Consider the following 17,034-nt stretch of genomic DNA (forward strand, 5'->3'; position numbering starts at 1 on the left):
GTGAAAGATTTTGTGGCTGTCACTCTCAGAGCTGCTGTTTTTTTCTAAGGTGATGGCTGCACATCAGAGCTCTGAAACTGGAACCACTGAAACAAAACTTCCTGTCCCACAGCCTGATGATGGACACATGGAAATTGCTTCAGTTTGTTACAGATCACAGTGAGATTAATGTGACTGATTGAACAGGTATGAACAGGTGTTCTTGGTGTGTGTCTGTGTTTCCAGCAGTGACTCAGCAGCAGGTTAGAATTTAGTACAACACCATGTATACATTTTCTGCATCACCAAACTAATCCATGCACGTTCAGCGAAAATGAGACCCACAGTTTGAGCTGCTGTAACTTTACAGCTGGGCTTCATTTAGTGGTTTCAGTAACAAGCTGGACATATCAAATGTATTCTCCCAGCAGAGAGTCTGCATCACACTGAATAAAGACTTAGTGAAAATGTGGCCCTTCCAGGTGATTTTAAACCAAAACTCTGACTATAACCTGCTCCCCACCAGGTGATGTGTTCAGCATCAGTTATCATGTTGATTTATCCAGGAAAAAAGACACACCTTTGTGACGCAGAAACCTCTGACTTTAAGTGTGATGTAGCCTGCTAACACAATCTGGCTTCGTGTTATACTCCTCAGGTAGCACATCATTACATGTCAGCTAGCCCTGATATTTGGTTTTCTGTCTTATTCTTATTTCTGTCTTATTTAAAAGTTAAAGCAGAGCTGAATGTTTTCATTTTTTGGAAATCCTTCAGTAACATGGGAAACCAGCTAGCTCACTTCCTGCTAACGTCTAACATGGCTAAACTTTGTACATCCTATTTTATCAGACTTTAATGTAACAGCTGGGACAACAGTCGCACTTTATGTGGACAGTTTGTAACTCTCAGAGGTGCCTCATTGTTCTTATCTGGAAGAGGAGGAGGATTTGGACCCTGAAATGGTTAATGACTTAAAAAGTTGAGTACACTCTGGATAATTATTGGGAAAAAGCATGAAGTCAAGAATGTGGTTTTGTGTTTTATAAAGCTGTTTTTTCTCTTCTTTGTAGGTGCTACTGGTCAGTTACCATGGTAACGGGGCTCAGCATAGGTGTGCACATGTTTTGAGCTGAAATGATTCAGTCTGTGAAACAGCTGAGAAATCTATGAGCCTGGTCTCAGTGTGAAGCCTCAGCTAACAAAACAAGCAGCTTCCCATTTTATCTTCAGGTTTCTGTTTGTATTTGTACAATTAAAATCACAGTTTTAACAATATAGAAAATAAATAACATTAATAATACGAAGAGAAATGAATCAAGTGACCAGTCTACTAAAGACGGAGGCATCTCGTGTTTGTAACTTGTTGCCTCTGCCTCCATCTACAAACATCAGTGTTCCCATGATGCACTGCATGGAAGCACCCTTTTCACATCATGGGTTTCCTCTTCTTTTTTGCACCTGGGATTTCCTCCCATCCCCCTTCCTGAATGGACCGACCACAGATGAGCCCAGAGGCCCCCTGCAGCCAATCAGGAGCCACAGACAGTAGTGAGGTCAAAAGTGAGAGGTCACAGAGGTCAGCAGCAGCAGTGCCCAGGTAGGCCACCCCAGTGTGTGTCTGTGTGTTACTATACTTACAGGGACTGTTATAAATGATTTAGTCTTTCAGAAATGTGGCGACCATAAGCATCCATGTGACGATAGCTTTAGCCTCAAAAAGGCTGATTCTTAAATGTTTTCTCCATTAACTGCAGCTCAGTTCATTTACATTCAGTTACAGTTCTCCTCTGACTTGAAGCTGATAAAAATTCAAACTTTAATCAGGTCATCTGTGCATTACTCTTCATCATAAACAAACAGAGGGTGAAACGTTCTCCATCCTGTACACACAAAATGACCTTTGTATCCATGAAATGTGCATCATTTCTCATTGTTACTTATTTAATGTCTGAACTTTCTTCCTCTTCTATTGGTCTTTGTGAAATGTGGCAGTGAAAATGTTCATTTATTAGAATACAAACTTCAGCCTGCAGCTCTTCAGTCAATATGCCATCTTTTTTACATTTCATCACTTATTCATTTTTATTTAGCTCTCTGACCTTTTTTAGTTGATGATTTTTTGGAAATAGTGTCCTAAATAAACGATGGTGATGATTATTGAATCATTTCATTTAAAGTTTTGTATTTAACTGTTTGTGAGGCGGTCATTATGTCTTTGTTTACTCTAAAACAGATCTGTCTCTCTGACAGTTAATGGAAGAAACGTATTGATTATTGAAAGGTCCATATAAGTATAGTAACACTGATACTCTGTGTGAGTTTTCTAAGGTCCAGTGTTTTTATTGCAGTGTGTGTGTGTGTGCGCACGTGTGTGTGTAGGTGTGTGTGTGTATGTATGTGTGTGTGTATGTTGGGTGGACAACAGTCTCACAGTAGTTGTCCTCTTCTGGAAAACCAGGACAAGGAGAAAGCGGGACAAACAAACGTAGGTGAAATGCTCCATGTTCAGTTCTTTGATAAAAAAAAATATTCATGTGATTATTTGTAAATCAATAGCTGGAGGAAGCGGCGGCCCCCTTTGCTCAGAAGTGAAGTCACTGATCCAACATACTAACAAAGATAAAGAGTTTGAGGGCAGGAGCGCCGTGTATTTCCAGTTCAAAGAGAATGAAAAGGGAACAACACAGCATCCATATTTTTTTTAACTTTCCCATCATTCCTGAAGCATGAGGTGGGCAAAGTTAAAGGTGGTTGGACAATCTTGAGGCGAGGGGCAAGGCTAGTAAAAATCCACACAGAACTGATGGCACAGATGAATATTTCTCCTGCTGAAATGCATTTGAAAAAGCAGTCTGAAACATCTCCAAAAGATTACATCCCAAAAATACTTCAGTGTCCCTGATCACTTCCTGGTATGCTCAAGAGTCAAGAAACAGGTGAAAGGTGGAACCATGAATGCGATAAGACAGGAGAAGATGAAAGGAGGAAGACAGAGATGGATGTGAAGGAAAACTTTTTTTCAGGACAGATGGCAGGGATCAGCTCAGTTTAGCTTAAATTCAGGGACAGTCATTCATGTGCTCTAAAATATAAATCACCATCATAAAGAGAAGGAGCATGAACAAGAGGAAAAAAGAACAAAAGGAAGAGGATAGATGATGAGCTGAAGAAGAGTAAGTGGGAAGACTGGAGAATTGGAGGATGGAGTGATCACTGCTGGAAAGATTTGGACTGGAGGGCGTGAAATGTTTTAGGCATCAATCCTATGAACACAGGATGGATGAAGATGCCAAAGAGTTAGCACTAGGACTCTGAGGGGGTACGGGAGCCACTGTGAATAAGCGACTTATAGATGTTGGAGGAGAGGAATCGTGGGTAGGAGTCCCTGTGCATCAGTGTATAGATCTGCAGCTGCGCATCTTCAAAGGTGTGTGGCGTTGGTTCCTGCATCTTCCTGTTGATCACCTCTCGAACCCGAGCGTCCAGACTCACCTGCAGAGAAAAAACAAGATGTTTTTAGCTTATAAAAGCTACTCTGGTGACGATGTCCAACAAACCAGTTCAGGCTTCACTGCATAAAGAAACAGTCCGATTAATGACCCAGTTCAACCTCGACATAGAGACATGATTAATAGAAGCTAACAGCAGACTCCTCACCTCAGACCTGTCACACAGTCAGTTTATAACAACATTTAAATAGTGTACCGCCTCAATGGTGCCTGCACGTGGGGTTTCCCCACTGGATGAGAGGTCTGATCCTTGCACCTTCAGGTCAGGGAACAGGTGCTTACTGTTATCATCACCCATGCTCCGAACTGCAGTTCAGACTACCCAGCATTCTTTGAGTCCTTAGGTGGGGGTGTAAGAAGGTGCCCCTGCCAGGCACTGTCCTAATGGGGGACTTCATCATTTAGGTGGGCAATGACAGTGAGACCTGGAGGGGTGTGACTGGGAGCAAAATATGAACTTAACCAGTGTTGTTATTGGACTAACAAACCAGATTATCCATAACGGACAATACTGAGCACAAGGGTGTTCATGAGTGCATGTGACACCAGGACCCTCTAGGTCACATGTCAGTGCTGCTGTATGTCTTGGACATTTAGGTGAAGAGAGGAGATGTCAACTGATCACCACCTGGTGGTGACTAGGGGTGGGCAATATAGCCTTAAAATGATCTCACCTTTTCAGAAAATGTTCAATGATGATACTTCTTATGACATAGAAAATACTGAGTAATGTTTCATTGGTGACAGCAGCATGTAGGCAGTGGTATTTTATTTATTAGTGTAAACTGAAGTGAAATTTCGTTCCTTTCCAGGGAGTGACTGCCATTGATGAGAGACTACCTAATTCAAACTGTGAATCTATTGCCACAAGGTGCCAGCAGCTAATAGTGCAATAGTAGTGACACGGCATTATATACGGTGACCTAGCAGAAGTCAAATGTAAACACAAAAGTAAAAGTACAGCATAACTGCTTAACGCTTAAATGATAATAACAACTACAGTCACTTATCCATGTACTGCTTGGCTAAAGCAGGCTGGACTGGGTCCCTCAGCCCTCACCTCCTTCTACAGATGTGCCGCGGAAAGCATCCTCAACTCCTGCATCACCATGTGGCATAGCAGTGGTTTGCTGAAGATAAAAAGGCACTGCGTATGGTTAAATCAGCCCAGAGAATAATCAGCTGCAGCTTCCTCACATCACAGACATTCTACACCAGTAGGTGCATTAAGAAAGTGTCCTGCATTATGAGGGCCCACACACCCAGCACATGGCCTGTTTGTCCCCCTTCTATGAGGCAGAAGACTACGCAGCAAAACAAGCAAAAACCAACTGAGCAGCACAAAGCCTTATCACACAATGAACACTGCACACTAAACACACACCATATCTAATGCTGTGCATCTTACCCTAATGCTGGTGCTACCTTGTTTACACTAGTACAATATGTCTGTCAAGTTGTTTAAGATTTCTGTGCAATTTCCCCAATGTGAAAAAAGGACATGACATCTACTAGAGGTTGAGATAACTGGACTCGACTCGGCTCTGCTTTTCCACTATGTAACCACATCAGAAATTTCCATCCACCATTTGTTCTTTGTGTTATATAGCATGTAGATGCTGAGAATGACAGCCTCAACACTGCATTTAATCTATTGTTAGATTCAATTGGCTTCTCTCAAAATGTAAAAGAGCCAACCCACCACTTTAATCACACTCTGGATCTTGTCCTGACATATGGCATAGAAACTGAAGACTTAACAGTATTCCCTGAAAGCCCCCTCCTGTCTGATCATTTCTTAGTAACATTTACATTTACTTTGATGGATTATACAGCAGTGGGGAATAAGTTTTATTACAGTAGAAGTCTTTCTGAAAGTGCTGTAACTAAGTTTAAGGATCTAATTCCTTCATTGAAATGCTCTTCAGTGCCAACACAGTGCAGAGCAGCTACCTAAACTCTGCTCCCAGTGAGAGTGAGATAGATTATCTCGTCAATAGTTTTACATCCTCACTGTATACGACTTTGGATACTGTGGCTCCTCTGAAAAGGAAAGCTTCAAATCAGAAGTGCCTGACTCTGTGGTATAATTCGCAAACACACAGCTTAAAGCAGATAACCCGTAAGCTGGAGAGGGAATGGGGTCTCACTAAATTAGAAGATGCTCATTTAGCCTGGAAAAAGAGTTTGTTGCTCTATAAAAAAGCCCTCCGTAAAGCTAGGACATCTTACTATTCATCATTAATTGAAGAAAATAAGAACAACCCCAGGTTTGTTTTCAGCACTGTAGCCAGGCTGACAAAGAGTCAGAGCTCTGTAGAGCCGAGTATTCCTTTCACTTCAACTAGTAGTGACTTCATGGATTTCTTTACAAATAAAATTTTAGACATTAGAGAAAAAATTATTCATAACCATCTCAAAGATTTATCTTCATGTTCGGCTGCTTTGTTTAGACTCTCAAAGATTCTTGAAATAGTAGTTGTAAAACAGCTAACTGATCATCTGCAGAGGAACGGTTTATTTGAAGAGTTTCAGTCAGGTTTCAGAATTCATCACAGTACAGAAACAGCATTAGTGAAGGTTACAAATGATCTTCTTAGAGCCTCTGACAGTGGACTCATCTCTGTACTTGTCCTGTTGGACCTCAGTGCAGCTTTTGATACTGTTGACCATAACATTTTATTACAGAGATTAGAGCATACTATAGGTATTAAAGGTACTGCACTGCAGTGGTTTGAATCATATTTATCTAAAAGACTCCAATTTGTTCATGTAAATGGGGAGTCTTCTTCACACACTAAGGTTAATTATGGAGTTCCACAGGGTTCTGTGCTAGGACCAATTTTATTTACATTATACATGCTTCCCTTAGGCAGTATTATTAGAAAGCATTGCATCAATTTTCATTGTTATGCAGATGATACTCAGCTTTACCTATCAATGAAGCCAGATGACACACATCAATTAGTTAAACTGCAGGAATGTCTTAAAGACATTAAGACACTTGATTCATTACTATGACTAGAAAGAGAGAGCAGATTTCTCCCATATTGGCTTCTCGTCATTGGTTCCCTGTTAAATCTAGAATAGAATTTAAAATTCTTCTTCTCACCTACAAGGTCTTGAATAATCAGGCCCCATCTTATCTCAAAGATCTCATAGTACCATATCACCCAAATAGAGCACTTCACTCTCAGACTGCTGGCTTACTTGTGGTTCCTAGGATACTTAAGAGTAGAATGGCAGGCAGAGCCTTCAGCTTTCAGGCCCCTCTTCTGTGGAACCAGCTCCCAGCTTGGATTCAGGAGACAGACACCCTCTCTATTTTTAAGATTAGGTTTAAAGCTTTCCTTTATGATCAAGCTTATAGTTAGGGCTGGATCAGGTGACCCTGAACCACCCCGTAGTTATGCTGCTATAGGCCTAGGCTGCTGGAGGGTTCCCATAATGCACTGTTTCTTTTGATTTGCCTTATTTACTTTGTTTATACTCCACTCTGCATTTAATCATTAATTGTTATTAATCTCTGGCTCTCTTCCACAGCATCTTTTTATTCTCTCCCCTCAGCCCCCTCACAGCAGATGACTGCCCCTCCCTGAGCCTGGTTCTGCTGGAGGTTTCTTCCTGTTAAAAGGGAGTTTTTCCTTCCCACTGTCACCAAGTGCTGCTCATAGGGGGTCGTTTGGACTGTTGGGTTTTCTCTGTATTATTGTAGGGTCTTTACCCACAATACAAAGCGCCTTGAGGTGACTGTTTGTTGTGATTTGGTGCTATATAAATAAAACTGAATTGAATTGAATTATATGGAGTGCAGTTAGTGAGTGCTCCAGTGTCCCTTTTTCCTAAATCGATGTAGGCTGACATGTCTTTGCATGCCTCATTGTTGCAGGCATGAGGTAAGTAAATGCATAGTGTTGCTGTATTGCAATATGACACTTTTATATCACATAAAACTTTATACTGATATTATTGCAGATATTGTGATATGGTACAGTCCTAGTGGTGAGTTGAATTATGTGGCAGGGAAGGATGCTTGGCAAACCCAATGTAAAATAAGGGATCTACTGTGAGAGTCTGTCAGAGGCTCTGGTCTGTGAAATCTTTAACTTCTACCTCCAGCAGAACTTCAACAACATTCCAAGGAAGGCCAGAGATATTGAGTCAGAATATATCATGATACATAGAGATCTGGACAAAATTATTGGGACCCTTCTTTTGAAAAAAAGGAAAAACCCACAAGGGTCACTAAAATAACTGAAAACTGACAAAAGTTATATTGAATGAATAAAAATTTACTGAAAATTAACTTGTGAAAATTAGACATTACTTTTGAATTGTAGTTCAACAGAATTATTTAAAAACAAACAAACAAACAAAAACCTAATGAATCTCACCTGCACAAAAATGATGGGACACTTAACTTAATATTTTATTGGACAACCTTTTGAGGCAATCACTGCAATCGGGATTTCTGTAACTCAATCAGACTTCTGTACCAGTCAACAGGTATTTTGGCCCATTCCTCAGGAGCAAAATGCTCCAGCTGTCTCAGGTTTGAATGGTGCCTTCTCCAGACTGCATGTTTCAGCTCCTCCTACAGATGTTCAGTAGGATTTAGATCAGGGCTCACAGAAGGAAACTTCAGGATAGTCCAGTGTTTTGTGCTTAGCCATTCCTGGCTGTTAGCTGTGTCTAGCTGGGTTTTGGGTCATTATCCTGTTGGAGGACCCATGACCTGTAACTAAGACAAAGCTCTCTGACACTGGACAGCACATTTCACTCCAGAAAGCCTTGCTGGTCTTCAGATTTAATTGTAACTGCGCAGATTCAAGACACCCTGTGGCAGATGCAGCAAAGCAGAACCAGAACATAACTGAGCCTCCTACATGTTTCACAGTAGGTACAATGTTCTTTTCTTTGTATCCTTCATTTTTGCATCTGTGAACCTAGAGCTGATATGACTTGACAAAAAGCTCCAGTTTTGTCCCAGAAGCTTTGTGGCTTGTCAGTATGCATTTTTGCAAATTCCAGTCCTTTTTAATGATTTGCTTTCAACAGTGGTGTCCTCCTCAACCGTCTTCCTTTAAGTACACTTTAGCTCAAACTGTGACAGATGGTGCAATCTGCCACTGATGTACTGTGACCCTGGAGTTCACCTCTAATCTCTTTGGAAGTTGTTCTGGGCTCTTTTGTTACCATTCATACCATTCTCCAATCTCATTGTACATCCTGTATAATGACATTAAAGGCATTCTTTTCTATTCTATTCATATTATCTGTCTCTTCAATTTGGCATCAGTTTTCCTCGGCTACATCCAGGGAGGTTGACTAGAGTCCCGAGGACCTTACACTGCTGAATAATATGTGCAACTCTAGCCACAGGAACATCAAGCTGCTTGGAGATGGTCTTGTAGGCTTTATCTTTAACATGCTTCTCATTAATTGTTTTTCTCATCTCCTGAGACAGCTCTCTCCTTAGCATTCTGTGGTCCATGTTCGGTGTGTTACACACCATGATACCAAACACAGTGGTTGGTTTTCACCCTTGAAACAGGCAGACTGACTGATTACAAGTTATAAGACACCTGTGATGCTGATTACAGGACACGCCTTAGTTTGAGCAAAATTTCATTGTATTGTGCAATGACAATAAAGATATCTTACCTTACCTTGTCTTATCTTTGACACATCCCTATTCTCACTTATTTTCAGTCTTTGCTAAGAGTCCCATCAATTTTGTCCAGGCCAGTTTCATTAGTTGGTTTTTTTAGGGCCCGAACACGAAATGCGCGAAGGCCCTATTGTATCTGCTTTGGATTATTTAGGCAAATGAATTGCTTTTTTGAGGGCCTAAACATGCTCAAAAACTCCTGACAGGTGTGCAAAGAAATTTTGCACACCTGTCAGGTCTGGTGAAAATTTGAGTATTTTAATGATTTAAGGCATGGCCCTTTCAAAATGGCTCTACAGCGCCACCTTTAGTTCAAGTCCCACTGCTGTGTTTCATGTACATATATGAAATTTGGTACACATATGTAACATGTCCAGATGAACAAAAAAGACCACCGGGTCCAATGCCCTAAATCCAACAGGAAGTCCGTCATTTTGAATTAAATGGGTGACTTTAGCGATTTCCTGCCCTCATACTTTCTCTAATAACTCATAGATTTTGGATGTTATCAACTTCATATTTGTTTTGTCTGATCTACACACCACGGGGGGATCTACATTTAAAAAATGGTGAGTTTTCACCAGAGAATGTGGCCGTGATGCCACAGTGAATTTCGATCATTCACCAGGAAATTTTGATTGCCTTTCATTCAAATCTACATGATCCGATCTGGATCAAACTTCTTCAGTAGGATGAGGGTCCGCCCATGAACACATACATATGACAATACTTAATTACAGTCGCAGCACCACCTAGTGGGAACAGGAAATGTCATGAGGTACAGCTCCAAGATGGTTGACCAGAACCATCTGAAATTTCCCCTGGAAAGCCTTAAGGAGTTGGCCTTACATTGTTTTCAAAACTGTGAGTTTTTGCCAAAGGGCGTGACCCTGGCAAAGGTCAATGTTTCGCCATGAAGACAAAAATGGCAGTAACTCAAAGCCACATTGCCCAATCTGCGTCAAACTTCAGTGGTTTGATAAGCCTCCTGCCCTGAACACAATGATATGCGTAAAGTCCCTAAATGTTAGCGCGCCACCTAGTGGGACCTGGAAATATCATAAAATACCATGTTTTTTGAGTAGCCCCAAAGCTACAGTTTATCTACATATCTAAAATTGTGCAGGCTCATGTAACATCCTAAGACGTGCAAAAAAGTCTGTTGGACCCATACCCGAAAGCCTACAGGAAGCCGGCCATCTTCAATTGAAGGTGTCAATTTTTGCCATTTCCAGGCCTGCTATTTGAATCAACTCCTCCTAGGGCATTTGACCCAGTGAGACCAACATGGCTCAGCATCATCTAGACAAGTAGGGCATCAAAAGTTGTTGAAGGTTTTGTAGAATATTCAACGGCCTTCTCACACCAGGCCGATGAAGTTGGCCTTCATTTTTCTCTCTCACCAAAAAAATTGTTTGTGAACTCATTCACACATGCTAGCCCAATCAGCCTAAAAATGTAATCACTCATGTACAGACCCAGGCTCAACCCATAACCACGGATTCAAGGCTATAGATGCAATAGTGCCCCCTACAGAAGAAGTAAATGAAAATTTGTATGGCGGCCCACAGAATTAGTTTCTCTGAAATGCATGAAAATTTGTTTCAACATTGTTGGCATCATCCTGATCAAAAAAGTCAATCAGGCTCATGCCCCATTTTGCACGCCGCAGCCTTGACCACACCCCAAATACTGCATTGGGTTTATATGGAAAGCAAAAGATTTAGTTTGCTGGAAATGTATGAAATTGGTTACATACATTATGTACACCATCACGATCAAAAAAGTCAATCAGACCCATGCCCCATGTTGCATGGTGCAGCCATGATCACCCCCCAAATATTGTATTCGGTTTATATGGAGAGCAAAGCCTTTAGTTTCCCAAAAATCTATGAAATTGGGTACAAACATTCTGTACATCAGCTTGATCAAAAAAGTCAAATCAGAGTCATGCCCCATTTTGCACGCTGCAGCCGTGGCCACCCTGCAAAAATCTACATCATGTCTCTATGGAGAAACCACAACATTGTCACACATATTGTACAATCATTCACACAATCTTTCTGCAATTTGACATTTTTTTCCTCTTATGTACTGAACAAATTCAATCATATATCACAAGACACCAAAATGTCACATCTCAAAGATACATTGTCCAATCTGTCCCAAACTTCACATGCTTCATGAAAGTGTGAATGCCTCTGGACACACCCATCTACCAGCTTTGTATCACACTCATAACGCCACTGATGACAGGAAATCAGCAGTAAACTATTAATCATCATCCTATGATCATTACAATTTCATTGACGGTGCAGGCATTACATACAGCATCATGACACTTTAATTAGTGGGAGCTTGCAGACGCCACCTAGTGGACGCGGGAGATATTAGGCAGCCAAACGACGCAAAGTATGGGTAGCCTGCTGGGCTGATAGCATCCAGGTGAGCCTGTGACTCTCCCATCCATGACAACCTCCGAGCATGCCACGGGTCGACGCGCACCGGGTGCGAGGGCCCGATTGTCGCCGCTTGCGGCTTTATTTTTTTAAAAATAATTCTGTTGAACCACAATTTAAAAGCAATGTCTGATTTTCATAAGTTCATGTTCAGTAAATTTTTAATTATTATTACTTTCGTCAGTTTCAGGTTATTTCAGTGTTCATTGTGGGTTTTTCTTTCTTTAACTAAAGGGTACCAGCAATTTTGTCCTGTACCGCCGCTGCTGAGGCAGCTGTATAGATGTACAGAATTGTGCCTGTAAAGTTGGTGCACATTGTGGCTCTAACCCCTGAACCAGATGGTAGACACCACACGTGAAGGGAGTTGTCAGACTGAAGAAGAGTCCTATTGGGTGACTTGTAGACTCTGGAGGCAGCTTACAGGTTCTGACAGGCCAAGCAGAACGCAGCTCTGGTAATGGCTGAAAAAAGAAAACTCAGGTGTGGGAGGAATTTGGCACAACCATGGAGCAAGACTTTTATTCAGACTTGAAGCAATTCTGTCAAATGATCAAGTGACTCAGGAGGGGGAAGCAGTTCTTAGCTGACACTGTGCACAGTGGGGACGAGATAAGATAAGATAATTCTTTATTTGTCCCACACTGTGCTTAAGGATGCTGCCGACCTTAACTGAGGATAGAGTCAGGCAGTGGAAGGAATACTTGGAGGATCTCCTCAATCCCACAACATGCCTTCTGTAATGGAAGAATAGTCTGGAGACAAAGATGAGGACTCAGCCATCACTGGGGGTGAGATCACTGAGATAGTTAAATAACTCCTTGGTGGCTGGGCCTCTGGGCTAGATGAGATTTGCCCTGAGTTTCTCAAGGCTCTGGATGTTGTAGGGCTGTCATGGTTGAAATGCCTATACAACATTGCATGGAAGTAAAGGACAATACTTCTGGACTGGCAGTATGAGGTGGTGACTCCCCTCTTCAAGAAAGAGGAGGATATTTTCTACCTTCAGGGTATCACACTCCTCGACCTTCCTGGGAAGGTCCATGCCAAGGTACTGCAGAGTAGAGTCCAACTGTTAGTTGAACCTGAGATACAGAATGAACAATGTGGTTTCTGTCCTGTGTGTTGAACACCGGACCAGCTCTTTGTCATTTCAATGATTTCTCAAGGTGCGTGGGAGTTTGTACAGCCAAATCCACGTCTTTTGTGGACTTGAGAAGGCATTTGATCATATTCCTCGGGGTGTCCTGCAGGGGGTGCTTTGAGAGTATGAGGTATCAGGCCCTATCAGGCCTTTTTTTTTTTTTTTTTTTTTTTTAGTTTACCAAGATGGCGCCGCGAATGGATGCCCTGGTACTTCGGTGCGCTCTGTTTTGTTTGTTTTTGTGCGTTATTTCTGTGTCTGGACACTCTTCTGGGTATTCTTACACCAGAGAAGAGCTTTTCAACATTAGGTCCACAACACCTTCGGATTTATTTCCTGTTTTTGTCGCATCTGCGGCGGATTTATTACACACTCTGGCCCAGAAAGTGAGACGCCGAAAGAGAGGGAAGCGCGCTGGCGTCCTTGTGAGGCTAAGGAGACGTGGATTACGCACAGCCTTACCTGGGATTTTCCTCTCCAACGTGCGTTCACTTAGGAACAAAATGGACGAACTGACACTGATGAGGAGCATGAATAGAGACTTTTCCATATCCTGTGTGTTATGCTTCATGGAGTCATGGCTGTGTGAGGAGATACCGGACTGCGCGCTCCAGTTGGAGGGATTTCATCTCCTCCGCGCAGACCGGCAAGCTGCGCTTTCCGGCAAGGCTACAGGTGGAGGAGTCTGCTTCTACATAAACAGTGGCTGGTGTACGGATGTGACACAGATTGCTAAGCACTGCTCTCCCTCACTGGAATATCTTTTCATTCACTGTAAACCGTTCTACTCTCCGCGGGAGTTCGCTTCATTCATACTGGCTGCTGTTTACATCCCGCCGGACGCGGACGTGCACGAGGCCCAGTGCGCGCTCACAGAGCAGATTCTGTGCATGGAGCGGACATACCCGGACTCTCTTATCATCGTACTTGGGGACTTTAATAAAGCCAGCCTGAGACAGGAACTTCCCAAATATAAACAATATATCACATGTCCGACCAGAGAGGAGAAGACACTAGACCACTGCTACAGCACGATAAGCGGGGCTTATCACGCAGTGCCCTGCGCTGCACTCGGCCTCTCTGACCACGACATGATCCACCTGATCCCCGCGTACAGACAGAGGCTGAAGCTCTCAAAACCTGTGGTGAGGACAACAAAGCAGTGGACCCGTGAGGCTGTGGAGGAGCTCCGCACATGCTTCGAAACTACAGACTGGGACTCAATGAGGGCTGCCTGTGACAGTCTGGATGACTACACGGACACTGTAACCTCGTATATCCACTTCTGCGAGGACAGCATTGTGCCATCACGCACCAGGGTGTGTTATAACAGTGACAAACCCTGGTTTACTCCCAAACTGAAGCAGCTGTGGATAGAGAAGAGGGAGGCTTTTAAAAGTGGGGACAAAGACTGCTACAAAGAGGCCAAGTACAGGTTTAGCAAGGAAGTGGCCACTGCTAGATCACATCACTCTGAGAATATACAGCAGCAGATCTCAGAGAACGACGCGGCCTCTGTATGGAAAAGCTTTAGGCAGATTACCAACTACAAGCCTAAAACCCCCCACTCCACAGACGACCTACAAACTGCAAATAGACTGAACGAGTTCTATTGTCGTTTTGATGGTCAGTTCAGCAGCCTTCACACCTCCACCAGTCCCAACTACAATACAGCCAACACAAATATTCACCCCCCAACCTCCCCCACTCCCCACACCTCAGAGAAGCCCACATCATCAAGGACTCCCACCCCAGAGTCCCCCTCCTCCCCCACCCCCACAGTCTTTTGTATTCAGGAGGACCAGGTGCTAAAGCAGTTCAGGAGTGTCAAAGCTCGCAAAGCTCCAGGTCCAGATGGTGTCTCACCTGCCACACTGAGACACTGTGCTAACGAGCTTGCCCCATTGTTCACGAACATCTTCAACTCCTCACTGGAGGCTTGCCACGTGCCTGTCTGCTTTAAAACCACTACCATTGTTCCTGTCCCCAAGAAGCCAAGGATCACTGGACTAAATGACTACAGACCTGTGGCACTGACTTCTGTGGTCATGAAGTCATTTGAGCGTCTGGTGCTGTCCCACCTCAAGTCCCTCACAGCCCCCCTTCTGGACCCCCTGCAGTTTGCCTACAGAGCCAACAGGTCTGTGGACGACACCATCAACCTGACTCTGCACTTCATCCTACAGCATCTGGACTCCCAGGGAACCTACGCCAGGATCCTGTTTGTGGACTTCAGCTCTGCCTTCAACACCATCATCCCTGATCTCCTCCAAGACAAGCTGTCCCAGATGAACGTGCCTGATCCCATCTGCAGGTGGATCATTGACTTCCTGATGAACAGGAAGCAGCACGTGAGGCTGGGGAAGAATGTCTCGGACTCCCGGACCATCAGCACTGGCACTCCTCAGGGCTGTGTCCTCTCTCCTCTGCTCTTCTCCCTGTATACCAACTGCTGCACCTCTGACCACCAGTCTGTCAAGCTTATTAAGTTTGCAGACAACATGACTCTCATCGGACTCATCTCAGACGGGGACGAGTCGGCCTACAGGATGGAGGTCAAACGTCTGGTGTCCTGGTGCAGCCACAATAACCTGGTACTGAACGCCCAGAAGACAGTGGAGATTATAGTGGACTTTAGGAAGCACACAGCCCCTCTACCCTCCATCATCCTGACTGACACCCCCATCACCACAGTGGACTCTTTTCGCTTCCTGGGAACTACCATCACCCAGGACCTCAAGTGGGAGCCCACCATCACCTCTGTTGTCAAAAAGGCCCAGCAGAGGATGTACTTCCTGCGGCAGTTGAAGAAATTCAACTTGCCAGCAAGGACCATGGTGCAGTTCTATACTGCCATCATTGAGTCCATCCTCACCTCCTCCATCACTGTGTGGTACGCTGGAGCCACCACTAGGGACAAACAGAGACTACAGCGCGTTGTGCACTCTGCTGAGAAGGTGATTGGCTGTAACCTCCCATCTCTCCAGGACCTGTACACCTCCAGGACACTGGGGCGTGCAGGTCGGATCACAGCCGACCACTCTCACCCTGGGCACAGACTTTTTGACCCTCTCCCCTCAGGCAGGAGGCTACGGTCCATACGGACCAGAACCTCCCGCCATAAGAACAGTTTCTTCCCCTCTGCTGTTGGACTCATGAACAATTACCCTAAGACTGTTACCACCACCCTCCACAAACGCTGATGACCCTATGTCTATGCACCTGTCTGACTGCACTGATGTACATATTAGTGGAATATAGTCTACATTCTTTTATCTTTTAATTAGTCTCTGCACTGTATATTTTGTAATTTTGTAATATTGTGCTATAGTTATAGCTCTAATATCTCTGTATATTTGCAATTTGTATACTTGTATATTGTCTTATAGTTTTTATACTTATTTGTTTTTTTCTGTAAGCACGAAGTACCGCAGCAATTTCCTAATGCTGTGAACCTGTTCACCCATATGGCAATAAAAACCTTCTGATTCTGATTCTGATTCTATCCACACACACACACACACACACACACACACACACACAAGAAATGTAGGCAGACAGCCAGGCATGAATCTTCTCTGTCAAATGGACGTCTCGATATCTCAGGACTGTTTGTGTGTGTGTGTGTGTGTGTGTGTGTGTGTGTGTGTGTGTGTGTGTGTGTGTGTGTGTGTGTGTGTGTGTCTATAAAAATCCTCAACATTTGCAGAAGGTAACACGGTGTTTGTACAGCTATGTGAGAGATTTTGTGTGTGTGTGTCCTTAAACATACAACACACATGTATGCACCAGAGATGGAGCACTTATGAAATAAAGCAGCCACAGTTACACACACACGCACGCATGCACGCACACACACACACAAGCTTTAGCTTGCTAATGCTAATTAGCTTGCTAATGCTAAAGGCTACATGCTGTTTCAGGCTGTTTCCAGCTTGCTAATTCAGTGAGAGTGAACAGTTCGATAATATTAAGTATGTAATATTCTGTGATAATGGTTGGTCCTATAGACCCTTTTACAGCCTATGTCATCAAAGGATGCGCGCGCATTTTGGCAACGGAAGTGAACTGCTGCTCCATTCAAATCAATAAGAATGAGGAGACTGCTCAGAGTTTAAACGTGATTTAAAAGCGATATCAGCATCAAAATGTCTGTTGTTGCGTGTTTGGCTGTCAGAATTTCTCCTCTACCAAAAGTGGACTGAAGTTGTACCGAATCCCACGGATGTCAGGTATCTAAAGTAATCAGCATTAGCTGGTAGGCTATTT

The 17,034-nt window shown here is 43.4% G+C and overlaps 1 protein-coding gene across 6 annotated transcripts in view; it reads right to left on the minus strand.

The window, feature by feature from the left end:
• Positions 1-1,200: 1,200 nt before the first annotated feature.
• Positions 1,201-17,034, minus strand: part of rgs19 (regulator of G protein signaling 19) — a 46,954-nt gene continuing 31,120 nt past the window's right edge. For all 6 annotated transcript variants that reach the window (XM_030734269.1, XM_030734268.1, XM_030734271.1 and 3 more), the window contains one exon: positions 1,201-3,474. In XM_030734269.1, coding sequence (XP_030590129.1) covers positions 3,286-3,474 — 189 coding nt within the window. In that variant the 3' untranslated portion in view covers positions 1,201-3,285. The remainder of the gene's footprint in view (positions 3,475-17,034) is intronic.

This window comes from Archocentrus centrarchus, chromosome 7, assembly GCF_007364275.1.
Source record: "Archocentrus centrarchus isolate MPI-CPG fArcCen1 chromosome 7, fArcCen1, whole genome shotgun sequence".
NCBI classification, from domain to species: Eukaryota; Metazoa; Chordata; class Actinopteri; order Cichliformes; family Cichlidae; genus Archocentrus; species Archocentrus centrarchus.